This window comes from Gracilinanus agilis, chromosome 3 (assembly GCF_016433145.1).
Source record: "Gracilinanus agilis isolate LMUSP501 chromosome 3, AgileGrace, whole genome shotgun sequence".
Taxonomy (NCBI): domain Eukaryota; kingdom Metazoa; phylum Chordata; class Mammalia; order Didelphimorphia; family Didelphidae; genus Gracilinanus; species Gracilinanus agilis.
Window position 1 is genome coordinate 625,442,173 of NC_058132.1, and position 18,789 is coordinate 625,460,961.

Here is an 18,789-nt window from a genome sequence, read left to right on the forward strand (position 1 = left end):
TTCAATTTAAATGAAATTAAAGGTCTTACAAATCTTAGGCAACATGGCCTTATAAATGGCTGGCCTTGGAGAGATGAAGACCTAGGTTTAAATCTACCTCCAACATATGTGTGTATGTTGGCTCTGGGACCTTGGGCCAAGTCACTTCACTTTTCAGTGCTGCAGGCAGCTTTTTAAGGGGAGTCATTGCAGAGAAGATGCCAACTGAGCTGCATTGGTTGAGGGTGTTTGTTCCTTATACTCGTGAAATCACAGGTCCAGTTCTGATCCCTTTAAATCTTAGACATTTTCTCTAAACCACATTGAGAAACAAGATAGTTGAATGTTATTGATGATGTGGTTTGGGAAGTAAAGGTGGGGAAGTTATTCTTACTAGCACTGATAAAGACCTGTAACCTTCATATCTCATCTTTAAGTATGCCCCCCCAGTCTTTCTTCTATTTTTGATATGTTATATACATTTTAATATATTATATATAACTATATTATGATCCAAGAAACTTTAAGTCTTCAGAACTTAAATAAATTTTTCTTTATTGTCAGTTCTGATATAAGATTTATCTTGACAGAGATGACTTTCATTTAATTTATAGGGACCATTAAATTCTAAAGAGCCAAAAACATATAGAATATGCTGCCAGGCTCAAAGGTTCAGCTGATTATAATTTTGTGTCATATTCTTGAACATCATGTACAAAATGATTTAAACTTTTAGTGCTAAATATTGTATGTGAGTGTGTATATTTACACATATAGATATAGACATATCTGTGAGATATAATTATATCCATATATATATATATCAGAGTTTATATATCTAACTCAAAGAGGTAACAATTTTTTTAGAGTATTGGTCAAAAGTCACAGTGCAGGGCCTGGCTGGTACTGCAGAACTGTTGGAGTAACTATGAATTAGACTTTTTTTTAAACCCTTACCTTCCATCTTAGAGTCAGTACTTTGAATTGGTTCTAAGACAGAACATTGATAAGGGCTAGACAATGAGAGTTAAATGAGTTGTCCAGGATCACATAGCTAGGAAGTGTCTGAGGCCGGATTTGAACCTAGGACCTCCAGTCTCTAGGCTCGGTTCTCAGTCCACTGAGCCACCTAACTGCTCTTTAGACAAACTTTTTTTTTTTAAAACCCTTAACCTTCCGTCTCAGAATCAGTGCTCTTTATCAGTTCCAAAGCAGAAGAGTGGTAAGAGCTAGGCAGTGGGGGTTAAGTGACTTGCCCAGGGTCACACAGCTAGGAAGTATATGAGGCCAGATCTGAACCCAGGATCTCCAGTTTCTAGGCCTGGCTCTCAATCCACAGAGCCACCCAGCTGCCCTTTAGACAAACTTTTAAATGACTTGGAGGACATGAGATAGATTATTTGCTTCATTTTCTTCCTTTGCTTCTAGGTTGCAGTGGCATTCCTCTGCTGTGAATTCACAAACAGGTTTCCCACTGTTACAGTGATACATTTATAACCTAGGGAATTGCTTGTAAGCTCCAGGAAGGGGGAGGGAAAAGGGATGGGAAAAATCATGAATCATGTAACCATAGAAAAATAAATAAATATTTTTTTGAAAAAAAGATTTTCAAGGCATTCCCCAATCTACCTAAAAAGAGTAAATTCCAAACCCATAATTTTGCTTAGTTCACAGAGAGAGCATTTTGCATCTGGATTCAGATCTTACCTTTCCTTCCGTCCAGAAGTTATTATGAAGAGTAAACTTCTACTCAGTTCACCATGCTGGATGTCCCACAAAGCAGAATGGCTTTTGCCACACATATGCCAGTATCACCATGTAAACACATTGGATTTGTTGGTTTTCAGAATAATGATCAAATTGACATGCTGTCGTAAGATAGTTGAGCAAGTCAAGATACAGGCTCACAGAAATAGATTTCCAAATCTCAAGACAAAAATTTAGGAGAGCTTTCCACAAGGTCTCCACCTTGACTTTTTTTAATCTTGCCCTTGGCTCTAATCTAGATCCCCAAAGTGTTGGGATTTTGAAACAAAAATTTCAGAATTTAACTTTTGACTTTGACAGTGTTTGGCTCAGCTTCTTGTTTAAACATCTAGGAACAAATGCTGTCATGCATAGTAAAGTTTTAATTCTTTGTAATTAGCATCAGAAATACTCAAAATTCTTCAGAGATTTTCTATAGGATTGGTATTATGAGACTACAAAGTCTTGTCTTCTCCAAAATTATCTCACTATTCTTCCAATTTCATAAGAAATTCTAGTCACATCCAGAAGTCTCACAGTAGCCCAAATAAACAAAACTCTTCATTGTACTTGGTCCATTGCTAAAATGTATCATTGGCCTGGGTCCAGTCATCATGCTTTGACCTTAACACACTAAAGATAAAATTCATCATGTTCTCTCACCTTGTTGCAAAAGCAGATTTGACATGTGACATGATAATAAAAAAATGTGAAATTCTCACTACTCTCAAGTATCATAATTCTGCTTTTACATAATCATGAATAAATGGCCTAGCAATAGGATGCTACATCTGTACACAATTTCAGCATCTAACACTGAACTGAACATGTTCCAAGATTATTAAGGTTACCCAAAAAGCTCTTTCCAGTCTCAGGATACCAAAGGTCATGGATTTTTAAAAATGTGGTCAGCTTTTAGGGGACTCTGGAGATGGACCCAAAAAAAGTAAACTTCAGACTAATCTTGAATTTTAAAAGATTCAGAGTACTCACTCAGAAGTAGTAATGGACCATCATCTTCCTGATTTTAGAAGTACTCTTGATCTCCAAAGATTAATCAGAGTTACCTTGTTAAGGGGGAAAAGATTTTTTTTTTTTACTATTTCAGTAGTGTGTATGATTGTAGACAAATGGATAATCACAATGCTTCTCTACAGTTGTATAGAATTTAGATTTTTTTTGTTGATTTTCAGAAAAAATTACTTCCAAATGACAATTTCCTTTCTCCTTAAATAGAAGGTTCATGAATTAACATATTATTGTATAGGCTTTTCATAATCACTCCTATGCTTGAACTTTGACATCTAAGTATTATGATTCTTCATGAGTCTTCTGTCTTGAAAACATACAGTTCACTTAGGCTTGTGTATACTTCAGGCTGATACTAGGTAAACTGAAAATGTCACTAAGGCAGTGAATGAGCCATTGGTAATGATGATCTCTGCCCATTTTTGCTCTCCTTCATATTAATTGTTAGCTTACTTTCATATTTTGTTACAAAAATTACTGTTCCTTTTTGGCATCTAGTCTTGGAACATTTTTTAAAAAGTGAAATCCATTATCTTCTTAACTTTTTTGAGTTGACAGTGTTTTTTTAATCTTCTGAAGGTGGAGGGTGGGAAGAGGGTAAGAAAAATGAAGTCTAAATGTTTGGGAAAGGTACTTAGCCAAAATTTTCTTAAAATCTGACTAGTATTTTTCTCTTCATTTGCTGTGCTTATATAAACAGTGTGACACCATCACAACAACAGGCCCGTGTCTGTCCTCCCCATATGTTACCTGAAGATGGAGCTAATCTTTACTCTGCTCGGGGCATTTTGTCGTTTATCCAGTCTTCTACTCGTAGGGCTTACCAGCAGGTCTTGGATGTGCTGGATGAAAATCGCAGGTGATTGGCCATCAGTGACTCTTCCAGCTTTACTGCTTTGCTTTTCATTATTATTTTTGGCTCCTTGTCAGTGGAGTGTGGTGTCTTTTGTGTTTTCTTCTTTATATACCCTCTTTCTAATGAGCGATGGATGAAACAACTTGTTTTGCTTTCTTTTGCTTTCAATATTCTAAACTTGTTGTCCAAAATTCACATTTCCTGAAATTGTATTATCTAATTCTTTCCCTTGGCAAAATGTAATCTTTAGCTCCTAACTGCAGAGAGGGACTCTTTTTTTTTTTTTTTTTAAGAATTAGTTCACTTCTTCTAGATTCTAGTCATTGGCTATACTAACTGGTTGTTGTTATTTACACAAGTAAGATTGACGCCATAGGCTCATAGGATTTATTGTATGAAGGACGACGCTCAGACATGATCTAGTCAGAGATTTAAAGCTTTTACAGGTGAGGAATTGAGGCCAGGAGAGTTGGAAGTGATTCACCTATTTAAGCTTATCGCAAAGCTGGAATTGGAGGCTGGACATTCAGGTTCATGCTCTTCTTATTCTTAGGTCATACTAAAGCACATTTGAAGAGGGTTTCTCCAAAGTAATGTTGGTTAGATTTTGTCATGTGCTATCATTGTATGTAGGAGAAATTTAGGCTCTTTCCATCTAATTACAGAGATATATAATCAGATTTTATACATAAGCCCAATAGCTTATTTACAAAACTCTAGGAGATTTTGATATGTGTAATAAACAAATACCCCTTTTAAATATTGGATATTAATCACAGCACATAGCTAGCTTATTTCTGTTTTCTCCTAATTGTGTAAAATTCTGTACACATTTTTACTATAGGAAACAAAATTTTATTGCATTTGTCTCCCTTATTACTTTGAACAGTGTCTTAAACTATAAAGGTAGCATTTCATTTGACATTGACAATGCCCACATTTAAAACTTTTATATTAAAAGTGTTTTTTGTGGGGGGAGCTAGGTGGCTCAGTGAAGAAAGCTAGGCCTAGAAATGAGAGGGCCTGGGTCCAAATATGACCGTAGACACTTCCTAGCTATATAAACCTGGGCAAGTCACTGAACCCCCACTGCCTAGCCTTTGCTGCTCTTCTGCCTTAGAACCAATTCTTTAATATCAATTCAACAGAAGGAAGACTTTTTTTAAAAAAAAATTTCTTTAAAAGCATTTGGTAATACTTTTATAAAGGCCAATATTTTGCTAATGCTCTTTATCTGGGGAGTGAGAAAGGTAGGGGTTGGGGATGATAATGATTTCATAGGAAAAGTCTAGTAGATAAACTCCTTATGGATGCAAATCAGCTACTATTCTGCCCCTTAGTCTTAGAGAGTTGCCGAGGGTACCAAAGCCAAGTTATTACTGCCTGGTCTTTGTCAGAGGTGGGCTTCTGAATCTGGTTCCTGACTTTGAGGCCAGCTCTTTATTCTCTAGTGATGTGACTTTGCCTCTGTGCGCCTTTAATAAATAACTTTGGGTGTCGTGAAGCTCCATTTATAGATGTGGAAGCTGGAATTAAGACTTTAAATGATTTTCTCAAGATACTTTTGAGTGTACTGTGAACATGCTTTTGAAGCTTGAAATACAGTATCTTCAAAAAGAAGAATAAATGGGGGGGGGGGCAGCTAGGTGACTCAGCTAGGCTTAGAGATGAGAGGTCCTAGGTTCAAATCTAGTCTCAGACAATTCCTAGCTATGTGACCTTGGGCAAGTCATTTAACCCCCATTTCCTAGCCTTTACCAGTCTTCTTAGAACCAATATACAGTATTGATTCAAAGATGGAAGGTAAGAGTTAAAAAAAAAGAAGAAATAACATGGCTTCTAGCCTGTTTTTATAGACAATAAAGCTAAATAGGAAAAAAAAACCTGTTTTTAATATAACTACAGTTTTCATTTTAATTATTTTATCCATTTAAACTCATGAAATTTTTGAAGACCTGTTCACATAGCTGGTCTTTAAAAGAAATATTCATTGATCTCTTTCATAAAAGATCATATGTAAGTTACATGTGTACTGTTCTTTATGACTAATTGTAAAAGGATCCTTGCCACTTTTCACTGCAGTATAGACACCTATGTGAGGCAGTGACAGACCATTGGGCTGTTATTTATAAAAGGCCTATTGGTTTGACTAATTGGCAGATACCTTGCCCATAATTTTAGACCCTTAGAGGAGTTGCTCTTGGTTCTGGACCCTCCTTGTTAGAGAGATGCCAGACTGGTGATGCAGAGATAAGACCATCTAGTGTTTCTGGCGTCTGCTTATCATTTTGGGTCTTCTCTTATACAGTCTGGAAGTCCTGGGTCTTTTCTAGAGTTATTTTGTCCCTTAACAGGAATTTTCTTAAACACAAAATGGTACAAAACTGTTCCTATATCATAGTCTCATATCTGTATGGTCCAGAATTCCTCAGATTAAAGAACATGAACCAGAGATGCTCAAAGGTAGTTCATTATATGTCAAATGAATATGAAATATTTCTCTGACCTCTAGTTATTGTGCATATCCATAGTTCTCAGAGGTTTTATGTTGCTTGGATGATGCTAAATTCCATTATAATAGATCCTATTGTAATGACTCTCCATGAACACTAAAAAATATTTCCAAGGCCCAGAGCCCTAATTAAGTTACAATAAAATTCCAATGTAGTGAGATGTATGGAATATTTCCTAGAAAGGTCACTATAGCATAATTAAACCATTAATAATATTTCCATTTATTAGATGGAAAGAATTTGCATCAAATTCACTGGTGCCACTTTAGAATTTTTACTAGACCAAGACATTAGAATTTTCTCATATATGTAAAGCTACTTTAAGCCTTTTGTGAATTTTTAAGTACTTAAAATTTTGTCATTTCAGAGTTGTCTTTCTGGGCACAAGCTACCTTAACCACCTAAAGCACAGTTAGTGTATATGTAGACAATTTTTTAATTATTCACAGATTAGTTATGTTATAGTGACACTATCTGGTCTCCTAGATACTTCCCAAGATATTTGTTACCTCAAAACCTCTAATAATATATTCTTATCCTAAGAATACAGTTAATAGAGGGTTTCTTTATTCAAATCTCTTTAACTCTACTTGTTGGGTAAGATTTATAAAGCATTATCAGCAGCAAACAAGAATGTCATAGTATGATTTCTTAGAAACTAAAAACAGGAATGTGAAATTTGGATAATTTACCTGCATGATTACAAAGTAATGCTGCTTATACAGGTTTAAATGCTTTTTGTTGTTGTTGTTCTATGGGATGACTTTGTTTTCCTTTATGTATTTTGCTCTTGGGTTTAATAGGGTATCTCTTAACTTGTTCCCATCCCTTTCCAAAAGAGCATTTTTAAATTAGCTAGAGCTATTGTGTTATTGATTTTTCTGGGGTGTTTTTTTTTCCCAATCAGCTTTTCTTTCTGCTTTATTATGTCATAATAATTGGCATAAGTGCCCTTTTTTCTTAATTAAAAGGACACTGGGGTTTTTTGTTTTAAAATTAACAGTTTAAATTTATCATTCTGATTGCTTTCCTGCTTTTCAGAACGGACAATGAAAATAGGTCAGTTTTGCTTTGCTGATTAAGTTTGAATTTATATAATGAATTCAGATCATTAAAACAAATTCTGGAAACATTTGTTCATATCAGTTTAGTGAATAAGATATAACCATTTGACAGTGTCCCTTTAATGTTATTCCTATTATGCATTTAGTAAGCAATAAAATAACATAATTTATTCTGAAAATGAACATTGTCACACACAAGAAAAAATTGAAGCAAATTTTTAATTAATTTAGCTAAGTCGAATTATTTCTCATTTTGATGTTCTCCTGACATTCAGGCTCATTTTGTTTTACCAATTTTGACCTGTAAATATTGGAATTTTAACATGTGGAAATAAGGTACATGTATTAAGGACCACCAAATTAGAAGTAGATTTAAAATATATTATTTCATTATTAACTAATAGAGAACTGTATCATAATCCTAATTTCATCTGTTCAGTAAGTATCATTGATGATGGGTCATTAACCTATGATTTTACAGTATTTAAATTAATATGTGCCTACACATACATATGTATATGTACACACATGTATCCACATATGAGAGAAAATCTCCAGAGTTATTTGTTCTACTCAACTAACCAACATGACATATCAAACTTAGATGTCATTTAAATGTGACTGTGAGGGAAATTAGAGTCAGTATCCTTAGGACCACAAATGAATTGGCCTATTAAACCACATGTTGGAAATACATTTGCACAAGCATCTGTACAGAGCTGGTGAAGGATTTCCAAAATACTCATTCCTCTTTCCAGAAGGACTATTTGTATAGCAAGTCCTTGTGTCCCCAGGATAGAAGGGCCATCTTGGCTTAGTCCTTCCTTGATCAGATAAGAGGCATCTCAGAAACACCAAACACACAAGTGTTTGGTCTATATCCCTTCATTAAGTCAATGATTATAAGGAAATACCTATCAATGCTTACACCTTCCATGTTCACTTTTAAATTATGGCCTCCTGTTTGGGAGCCTTTCTGCTCATGTTGCATTCTCAAATCTAGTTGCATATATATACAATTTGAAGTAAGCTGACAGAACTCACCTGTCTTATCCTTGGAATATAAATGAATATTAAATAATTTTGTAATTGACAGTCTTCCCTTAATTGGAATTATATAACTATGTCTCTGTAAATTTATTTCTGCTCTTCCATTCAGAATATTGCTACAGCAGTTTACATTGCTCTATCAAAGAAACATTTTGACCTATATAATCTCTGCAGTAGGGCTGATGGACCACACGTAGATTTACCTATTAGTTCTTCTCCACTAGTGAGCATGTATTCTTTTATTTTTGAGTTATCATCCATTTTGCCAGTTGCCAAGCATAGAGTTTACTGTTTTAGTTGCAGTAAGCTTTAGGAAAAAATATTCAATTCAGATTAAAGGCTACTTATTAAGGAAGGTAGAATTTTAATGGCTCATAAGAGAAAATGGTGTGTTTATCTGTAACTCCAAGATGCCTATCTAATTTACCTTTATATTATAATTACCAGTTTGAGAAGACAAAATGAAATGCGATGTGAAAGGTAACCTTTGGCTTCTTGGCTGTGCATTATAGACTGGAAATCTTTGTGGCGGAAGTGACTCTTTCATACTGTACATGTGGCAGCTATGTTTGAGTAGAAATATGCTTTCAGATCGCAAACCCTCATCTCTTGTCCTAACTTGAGTAACAACAGTGACTTCTACTAACTTTTAGCTAACAACTGGAGTCCTGACATATTCTGGATGTTTTTCCAGGAATAGTTTTGATAGAGTTATATAGGTTTAAAATAGGTCACAAAATTTTAAGATATGATTTTATTTCTTCCTAAACTTAACTAACAAAATACAAGCTTCTTCATAAGCCTCTCCAAAAGTACTTTAGCATTTCTACTCAAAACCCTGTATCTTTAGCCTAAGATAAGAGCCTTTGTGCTGCCTTTAGAAGAAGCAAACATTTAAATTATTGAGTTTTCAGATCACAATTAGTGAGAATGAATTACACTGTGACCAAAGACTTGCTAAGTTTTGGAGGAGACAACTCCAAATGGATATTGAAATATTTATTATGGATGAGAATTATAGAATCAGAAAGCATTGGATAGTACTGGAATGTTATACTGACCGAAAAGAATACAAGAATTTCTTTTCTGTTCTCCTGCCTTCTGCCTTCTACTTTTTTCTTAGTTTTCCTTCTGTTGTAGTAAACTTTGCTGACTACTTTTGGGAGAATTGCCTAATGACCTTCTATGGCTTTTAATTTCATTGTGTGTTATTTAGAATTGTCTGAATGGCAAATTCTAATTATCCTAGCTAGAACTAAGTCAAATGTATTTAGACCCTGAGCTCAATTCCCCACACAGTTTTCTACTGCACCTTAGCCTTCATTTTCAAAAGCCCTGTATGTCATTCTTGGTTGTCTCTGGAGATTAAACTTCAGTTATGGAGTTTTGCATGCTGCCTCACCTGCTCTTGCTCAGCTTCTAAAGCCCATCATCCCAAGTGACTTTTTTTTGCTCCAGAACTGAGGGATGTATCTCTGCCTTAAAAATTAAGATCATTTGTACATAATTGGGCGTTTTTTTAATGCAACCTAAAAGAATGAAGTGACACTAGTCCAAGACTGAGATAAATGAGCCAAATTGGGGGCAGAGGGGGGGCATGGGAAGCACTAGTTAGTTGAAAATTGTAATTGAGATTTAACAGAGTAGGACTGATTTATATCAAATGAGCAACCATGATCATGCAGGTGCAACCAATTGATCCTGAGACATATTTTTGCAGTCTCATACAGTTCAAAAAGAAAGAAAAAAAGAAATTCCATAGGACTTTTTGATAAATTTGCCCTTGAGTTTCGTCAAGTTTAAATGACAGGCTTATATTGTGAATACTATTTTGTCATAGTAGTGTATATATAATGTAGGTTTTTTATCAACATTGTTTGATTTGTTAGTTGAGGGAGGCATTTAAAATATAAATTTGTTGAAAGTTATTTTAGGTAACATTATATTGTATTGAAATATTATACAATATAATTGCATATATTTGACATTTCTCTTTGTCCTGTTTTTTTTCCCCATTTTTGTGTTTTTTATTACTTCCTCCCTGTTTCCTGATCTGTCTCGTGCCTACTTCCTGCAAAACCCTGCTTTAGGCCAGTGTTACGTGGGGGGTCTTCTGCTGCCAGTTCTAACCCTCATCATGATATCAGGTAAACTGGTTATCCTCATTGAGCCTTTTTGCCAGTCAAGGATAAATAAACAGTTTAATAAAGTTTGGTCTCTATAGCTCTATAGAATTTTTACTACATTAATACTGTTGAATATTTTAATATACCTTAGATTTCTTTAGTTTTCACTTTTATGATTTAATCACTATTAAGAGAAATGCTTTTACTACTCATGATATTCAGGCATTTGTGTCAGGTAATTTCCTTAGTTCTATGGTTATAACTTTGGTTGCTTTTACTTTTAATGAACTCTGAAGTTTTACCTGCTGTCTGAGGAAAACAACTTGTGGATAATCATAGTTTTTTAAAAAATTAAATAAATTAAAAGCAGGACAAAGACAATTATAGTCTCATAGAATTGCAGAAATAAAAACCTTGAGGAGACTTTAGATGCCATTTAGACCTGGGTTTTTTTTGTTTGTTTGTTTTTTTTTTAAAACCCTTACCTTCTGTCTTAGAATCAACACTAAGTTTCAGTTCCAAGGAAGAAGAGCAGTAATGGCTAGGTAATCTGAGGGTAAGTGACTTGCCTAGAGTTTCACAACTGGGAAGTATCTAAGGCTAGATTTGAACTCATAACCTTCCAACCTAGCTCTCTCTCCACTGAGCCATCTAGCTGCCTCTAGACCAGGGTTCTTAATGTGGCATCCATGAACTTGTTTTTGGAATATTTTGACAGCTGTATCTCAGTATTTCTTGTGTCCTCCTGCATGTTTAATTTATGCATTAAAAAGTATTATTCTGGGAAAAGGTCTTATAGACTGGCAGGTTGCTAAAGAGATCCATGATCCAAAAAAATTAAGAACTATTGATCTAGACCAATGATGGCGAACCTTTTAGAGATGAAGTGCTGGACCCCACCCCCACCCCTCAGACTGAGTGCCCTACCCGCCCTCCCCCCACATGCTAGGTATGCCCTGCCCCCCCTTACCCCACCCAGGGGAAGGAGGAAGCACTCCCATTGGGCTGCTGGGTGGAGAGGCAGGTCAAGTGAGGAGTGGCCTCAGCCAGTATAGAGAGGGGGAGGGGAGTGGCCCTAGTGCTCTGCTCCCCTCCAGCTCTGCTCTCTGTGAGCCATCTACCTTTACCCCCTGTTCATTGCCATTCCCATTGAGCTACTGGGCAGAGGNGTATTTCTTGTGTCCTCCTGCATGTTTAATTTATGCATTAAAAAGTATTATTCTGGGAAAAGGTCTTATAGACTGGCAGGTTGCTAAAGAGATCCATGATCCAAAAAAATTAAGAACTATTGATCTAGACCAATGATGGCGAACCTTTTAGAGATGAAGTGCTGGACCCCACCCCCACCCCTCAGACTGAGTGCCCTACCCGCCCTCCCCCCACATGCTAGGTATGCCCTGCCCCCCCTTACCCCACCCAGGGGAAGGAGGAAGCACTCCCATTGGGCTGCTGGGTGGAGAGGCAGGTCAAGTGAGGAGTGGCCTCAGCCAGTATAGAGAGGGGGAGGGGAGTGGCCCTAGTGCTCTGCTCCCCTCCAGCTCTGCTCTCTGTGAGCCATCTACCTTTACCCCCTGTTCATTGCCATTCCCATTGAGCTACTGGGCAGAGGGGTGGGGAATGTGAAAAAATGTTATCAGACATGGTGGAGAGGGAGAGAGGAACAGCTCCACCTGAGTCCCTCTGTCTTTCTAGTAATGACCTCTGGGGGCCTGCGGCAGGAGGGTGGCCATGTGCCATAGGTTTGCCATCACTGATCTAGACCAAATCCTTCATTTTTAAGATGAGGAACCCTGAGGTCAAGAGAAAAGAAGGAATTACTTGAAGACACACAGAGAGTTAGTTGCAAAGCCAGCATTCAAACCCTGGTCCTCTGGTGACCACATTTCTGTTGTACCTCATTATTTCCCTCAAGTCTTGTTCTATATGTTTCTAATTATTTCCCAAGGTTCTTCATTGTTGCACATTAATGATGTTTCATTTTAGCACAAATATGATTCTTAAATGCAAATAATTAGGTCTCTAAGGAATTATTTTTAAATTGTAGAAATAAAAGTTGATGATACATTTGAATTTTAAGAAACGAAGTTAATTTTCAGTCCTTATTTCAGCTGTTCCATGTATTCATTCCTTTTTTCCCCTCCCATTGGTGAACTTTTACATAGATTTACCTGTTATCATTGACCCTACACATCTGGGTTCAAATCAAACATTGGGGCATACAAAGGCACCAGAACTACTTAGGCCAATGGCTGTATTCAATGTTGCTTTTCTCCCAAGGAAAATTTGACTTATACTTATGTAAGCCTTAGATATGGCCCTTCCTAAAACTAGGTTTATGCATTTTAAACAAACCTGTTCTCGACACTTCTCCTCCTATTAATTAAACTCAACAAACATTGATTAAATATATTTTATGAGCATGGTAGGAGTCACCCTGAGCATCCTGGCTAGAGAAAGGGTATTGGAGTCAGGACCTAGGTCCAGGGACTACCTCTGACACATAACTGAATTGGCCATGTGACTAATCTCTTAACCTCTCATTGCCCCAAGGAATTTTCTGACAATTGACCAAATTGACAAGTGATGCTGACTGAAAAATTGCCAACCTATATATCTCCATGTGACTGAGAGTTTTCTCGTTGAGAATTCTTTTCAGATATTCAAATACATCAGGGTCTCTGTGATCTTATGGATATAAGTATTCCCTCTGTTAATGGAGATTATTTCCTATCTCTACCTGCCTTGTCTACACTGATAAATCACAAATACAGACCAAAAATTAAGGTGGGGAAGCATCAAGGATTCCAGAGCAAAGTAGTCTCTGTCTTACATTCTACTGGGGGAACAAGACAGCCTCCCTTCCCCATGGGGAGCTGCTTGCAGAAGTATCCAAATGAGGCTATTATCGGACACTGACTACTACTTGGATTTTTCTTTTTACTAAGGGTAATTAAATTCATGACAATTTTTCATTTTTATTCTGTAAGCCATGTTACCTTTCCCCATGTCTTTTCCAACTGTGTTAGCCAACTTTGTTTTGACTCCGATTTCTAATTTTTAATTTCAAGTCATTCAGACTTCAAATTAAAAATAGGTAGGTACTGAGGCAGCTAAGTACCATAGTATATAGAATACCAGGTCTAGAGCCAGGAGGACCTGGATTCAAGTCAGACCTAGCTTTGTGAGCCAGGATAACCCTGATTGCCTAGCTCTTAGATTAAGATAGAAAGTAAGGGCTTAAAAAATAATAAATTAAAATTTTAAAGGTATGTATTTTGGAAACCAGAAAGTTCTTAAACTGGGGGCTGTGAACATGCTTGTGTAATATTTTGATAACTTTATTTCAGTATAATTGGTGTCCTTCTTAATTCAATGAATCTTATTCTGTGCATTTAAAAAACAATATTCATCATCTTCCCATGACTGCCAAAGAGTCCATAACAGAAAAAGATTAAGAACCCTGGAATCAACACTGTTTTAAAAAGCATACTTACCCATTACAAATCCCATTGAGATTGAAGTCAAGTTTTTTTACTTGCTTAAAATTTCCTTGACAGATTAACTTTATCTGACAGTTTAGGCAAGGCTTACAAAATTTAGTACTTTTCTTTCATTTGCAATTGGCTATTTCTATCCTACAGATTTAACTTTTTCAACTATGTAGTATATATGCCCTATTGGGGCCTAAATTATCTAGAAAATTCAGTTAATCAAAGCAAAGTAGTCTCTATTCCAGGTAATTGAGGTTTTTTTGTACTACAGGAAAAAATGCCACAACATTCCATTTAAATTAGTGCCACAAGTTTTTGTTGATATTATATAGGGACTCCTCAAGCTTTTGTACATTCATTTTTCCATGTTTTTTTCTCCAATTCCTATTATTTGCCATCCCAGGAGAATAGAACCATATTGGTAGTACTGGGATTGGGGGAGAAATCAGGAGTGATAGGGATTTTTTAGACCTTTATTTTCCATTTCTTTTGTGTTTCGTATTCTGTGACTTGTTTCTTGTAAAATAGTGTGTCAGGGTCTGTATTTAAACCCACGCCCTACTTCCAAGGCTCATGCTCCTAACACCTGGCATCTCATCACATCCATTTAGTTCAGCCCCTTCATGAAAGAGGAAACAGATGCTGTGGGAAGCTGAGACCTCTGACTCTAGAATCTGGACTAAACTAACTTCCTCTTACTAGAACCAAAAAATATATTCAAAAAAATACTCATGTTTTCAAAATGGGTTTTGCAAAACTTAGCAAGTTGTTAAATTTACAGGTATAACCTGTGGAGTTAAAATAAAGATTCCGCTTACAGGATCAAAGGATTTAATTTTGCAAAACACTTTCTATTTCATCATAATGAACTTTTGTAGAATACTTTCAAATTCACAGAGTACTTTACATATGTGAGTTCATTGTGCCTTTTAACTCTCCTGTGTAGTAGATATTACAGGACTTACTTATATTCTCTTCTTGCAGATGAAGAAACCAAAACCCAGAGGGCATACATAAGTGCTTTGCCTCTGGTGAGATAGCTAGTGAGCATCAGAGTCTGTTGTTTAAATTTTCACCCCACTCCCAAAGCTAGTCTACATTTCTACTAGCCCTTAATTCCTGGCATCCATCTTCTCCACCTGTTGTAGCTCCATCACTTGCTAGATAAGGAAACTGAAGCTCCTGGAAAGCTGGGATATCTCTGGCTCCAGGGCCAGGAGAAAAGTGATTTGTGTAAGGAATTCCCAGGTAAGAAATCTTCCTCTACAATTAAATTGGAGAGCAACTGCTCTCCAATTTATGCTCTCAGAGATTTTTCTAGGTCATTGAGAGGTTAACTGACTAACTCATGGTCATACAATATGTCAGAGGCAGCATTTGAGCCCAGGTCTTCTAGCTTCAAAACTGGCTTTTTCTTTCCACTAGGACATATAGCCTCTTTTGTACTATATCTTGATCACTAAAGTAAGATAATAAAATAATAAAAATTAAATTGTATTCCTCTACCCAACATAGTCAAGAAAGGACATTTTAGGAAGATTTTTCACCCATAAGATTTAAAACTAAAAAGGTTTAGCTCAGTTATCTAGAAAATGCAATTAACCAGAGCAGAGTAGTCTCTAATTGTTCCAAGTAAGTAAAGTTTGTTTTAGTATGGGAAAAAATGCCATCAATGCTCCATTTAAATTAGTACCACAAGTTTTTATTTGACTGTTACATCTCCCTACAAAATTTTTTTTCTTTCTGGACACAGTTTGTTTCTTTCTGTTGTTATTTTCTTGGTTTTGGTTTTTATAATAAGGATATATTTTTAAAAATCAGAATATTACAACTCATTTCTTTTGTTTTGGAATAGTAAGTTGTTTGTCTCTACAGAACAACATGATCCCATTGGTACCATTTATAACTTTGGGTCCTAAGCTTGATTACCATTTAAAAATTCATCCTTCTGTCCCCAAGTTAGTAAAACATGACATACCAGGGTTTGTTGCATTGCTCTCTTACACACAGGAGCCTTTGTGCAGTTTGGAACTTTGAGTTTTTTGTAGCTTCAAACTGCACTAGGATTTTTGGGATGATGTAAACCTGCTCATGTACTTGCACATCCCTTCTATACAAAAGTCATGTGAGTACTTTTGCACACCTGTTTGGGACATGAAAAGGATTAATCTATAAAGGGAAACTTTCCCCTCCTGGAGGAAAATACAGAAGATGGAGGGTAGAAACCTTGGAAAGGGAGAGAACAGCCACCATCCTGGGTCGAAGTAGCAGGTGTCAGGGTGTGGTTGGAGAAGCCAGAAAGATTCGCCCTCTGGTGAGCATAACCAAAATATGTGAGTAGAGAATATGCTTATTTTTCAGCCAGGCTGTCAAAAGTAGGAGGTGTTTAGAAACCAAGAGGTCAATACTTTTTAAGTTGCAAGTAATTTTTCTCCTGGTAGTAGACTGAAAACTATGGATGGAGGTGAGAGTGGTAAGAGCCTGAAAACCTTCATCCATCTAGAATTTAGAATAGGATTTACAAACCTTTTCAGCCTGGGACTCTTCTTGGCATCAACTACATTCTATTTGTCTCTTCCCCCCTCCCCACCCCCACCCCCATTGCAGAATTATCCTAACACCTAATCAGAGTCAGTGCTTATTTGCATCTACAGGTAACTCTTCTTTATTCCTCATGTCCCATCCCTGTCACCAGATAGCTGCCAATCTAAACTCCTTTATCATTTCACAATATTGCTGTCAGTTTAGATGGTGTAGCCCATAACAACATCAAATTGGGAAGTGCTTTCCTCAACATTACAAAGCCCATTGTATATCTTTGGCATGTTGGTAATAAAGTTTTTTTGATATTCCTAATTTCTTTTTCTTTTCAATCAGATATGGTCTTTCAGCCTTGGACACGACAATTGAGGGAACACCAGATGATGTGACTGTTGTAGATGCTGCTTCTCTAAGACGACAGGTATTTGAAAAACACCAATTAAAATGTCCTGGCTAATAACTTTGATACGTGTTTATGCTCTGATTTGAGACTATAGATATATTAGAATTTCCTTGACTCCCAGGAGTTTTGAAATTGGCTGTATCATCCTATCCACCTTTATACCCAATAGACATATTAGATGGAATTCAACAAATTAAAGTTTTTCTAAACAAAGTGATGTGAAAGAGCCCAGGATTTGGAATCAATGATCCTGAGTTGAGATCCTGATTCTAACCCACTGCAGGCAAGTCATTTGGACTCCTTTGAATATCTGTTTCCTAATCTATAAAATGAGGCCATTGGAGTAAACAGCTTCAGAGGTCTTTCCTAGCTCTAAATTTGAATTCATTAAGAACAGTTAAAGGAGAGAAGTAGGGAGGAGACAGCTGAGTGGCTCAGTGGATTGAGAGCCAGGCCTAGAGATGGGAGATCCTGGGTTCAAATCTGACCTCAGACACTTCCCTGCTGAGTGACCCTGGGCAAGTCACTTAACCCCCAATGCCTAGCCCTTACCACTTTTCTGCCTTGGAACCAATACACAGTATTGATTCTAAGATGTAAGGTGAGGGTTTAAAAAAAAAAAAATGAACAGTTAAGGCATTTAGATGGTTCAGTGGATATATTGTTGATCTCTGTTAAAATGAAGCCTCAGATACTTACTAACTATTCCAGGAAAGCCATTCAGTTCTCTTTGCCTTAATCCATTGGAGAAGGAAATGGCAAACCTCTCTATTATCTATGCCAAGAAAACCCCATGAAGGAAGCAGCTGGGCGGCTCATAGACTGAGAGTCAGATTTAGATATGGGAGGGCCTGAGTTCAAATTTGACCTTAGACACTTCCCTGCTGAATGACCCTGGGCAAGTCACTTAACCCTCCAAAGCCAAGGCCTTACCACTCTTCTGCCTTGGAACCAACACATAGTATTGATTCTGAGGGGGGAAGGGAAGGTTAAAAAAAATAGAAAATAAATCATGGACAATATTGGCATTCTGTGGTCCACAGGGAAGCTTTGCTATGTGACCCGAGCAAGTCATTTAACCTCTGTGCCCCAAGGCAGCACTCAAAAGCTCTCAAGTTAGAAGCATTGACAAGCTTCTCAGTTTGGCATTTTACCTAACACTACTCCAGCCAAACTGACTTTTTGTTCTTCACACACAGCCCTCCATCTCCCATCTCTGTGCTGCTAACCTCATGCCTGAAAATCACTCTTTCCTCTCTCCTTCTTCTAGAAGTCCTGTTACTCTTGAAGCTCAACTCAAGTGCTGTCTCCATAAGATATCTTTCTTGAAGTGCTATAGCAATATTTCCATGAGGAATTTTGACAAAGAGGTCTTCACATCCATATGCTTGAGAGATGTGGATGGATGATAATTTAGATTTATTGTGTCAACATAGAATCTAGAAACCCCCAAACTTGTAGCCTAATAAGAAAAATGAACCCCAAGTTTAGGGTTAGCTTATAAGCGGAGACCCCAAGTTTCTGTGAGAGTTCACCCTGAACTTGGGGTTCATCGGATCTTATTAGGCTACAGGTTTGGGGGTTTCTAGATTCAATGCTGACACAATAAATCTAAATCATCATCCACTGCTAACCCTAAACTTGGGGTTCATCAGATCTTACTAGGCTACAAGTTTGGAGGGTTTTAGATTCCATGTTGACAATAGTAAAAAGAATCTTAGATTTAAGGGTAAAATGAATCTCAGAGGTCACTTATTCTATCATCATTTTACAGATGAGCAAACTAAGACCCAATGGGTGAAAGGACTTGCACGACTTGTCACAAGAGATGGGAAAACAAGGGAGGCATAGTAAGCAGAATTTGGATTTGAATTGAATTTCTCTGGCTCCAAATCCAGCACTCTCTCCCTTTCCATCTGCCTCCTTAGAATATGGTACCCTTTGATCAACACGTATTCATTTTAAAACTCCAGGTTGCAGCCATTCCCTGA

General features: G+C 36.8%; 1 protein-coding gene across 18 annotated transcripts in view; it reads left to right on the forward strand.

The window, feature by feature from the left end:
- The window catches only part of MFF (mitochondrial fission factor), a 44,001-nt gene that overhangs the window by 23,999 nt on the left and 1,213 nt on the right, over positions 1-18,789 (forward strand). For 8 of the 18 annotated variants that reach the window (XM_044670797.1, XM_044670804.1, XM_044670805.1 and 5 more), the window contains 4 exons: positions 3,455-3,613; positions 8,685-8,717; positions 10,328-10,384; positions 16,732-16,816. In XM_044670797.1, the coding sequence (XP_044526732.1) occupies positions 3,455-3,613; positions 8,685-8,717; positions 10,328-10,384; positions 16,732-16,816 (334 nt within the window). The remainder of the gene's footprint in view (positions 1-3,454; positions 3,614-8,684; positions 8,718-10,327; positions 10,385-16,731; positions 16,817-18,789) is intronic. The other 10 variants (XM_044670810.1, XM_044670813.1, XM_044670814.1 and 7 more) reach the window with 5 other exon arrangements.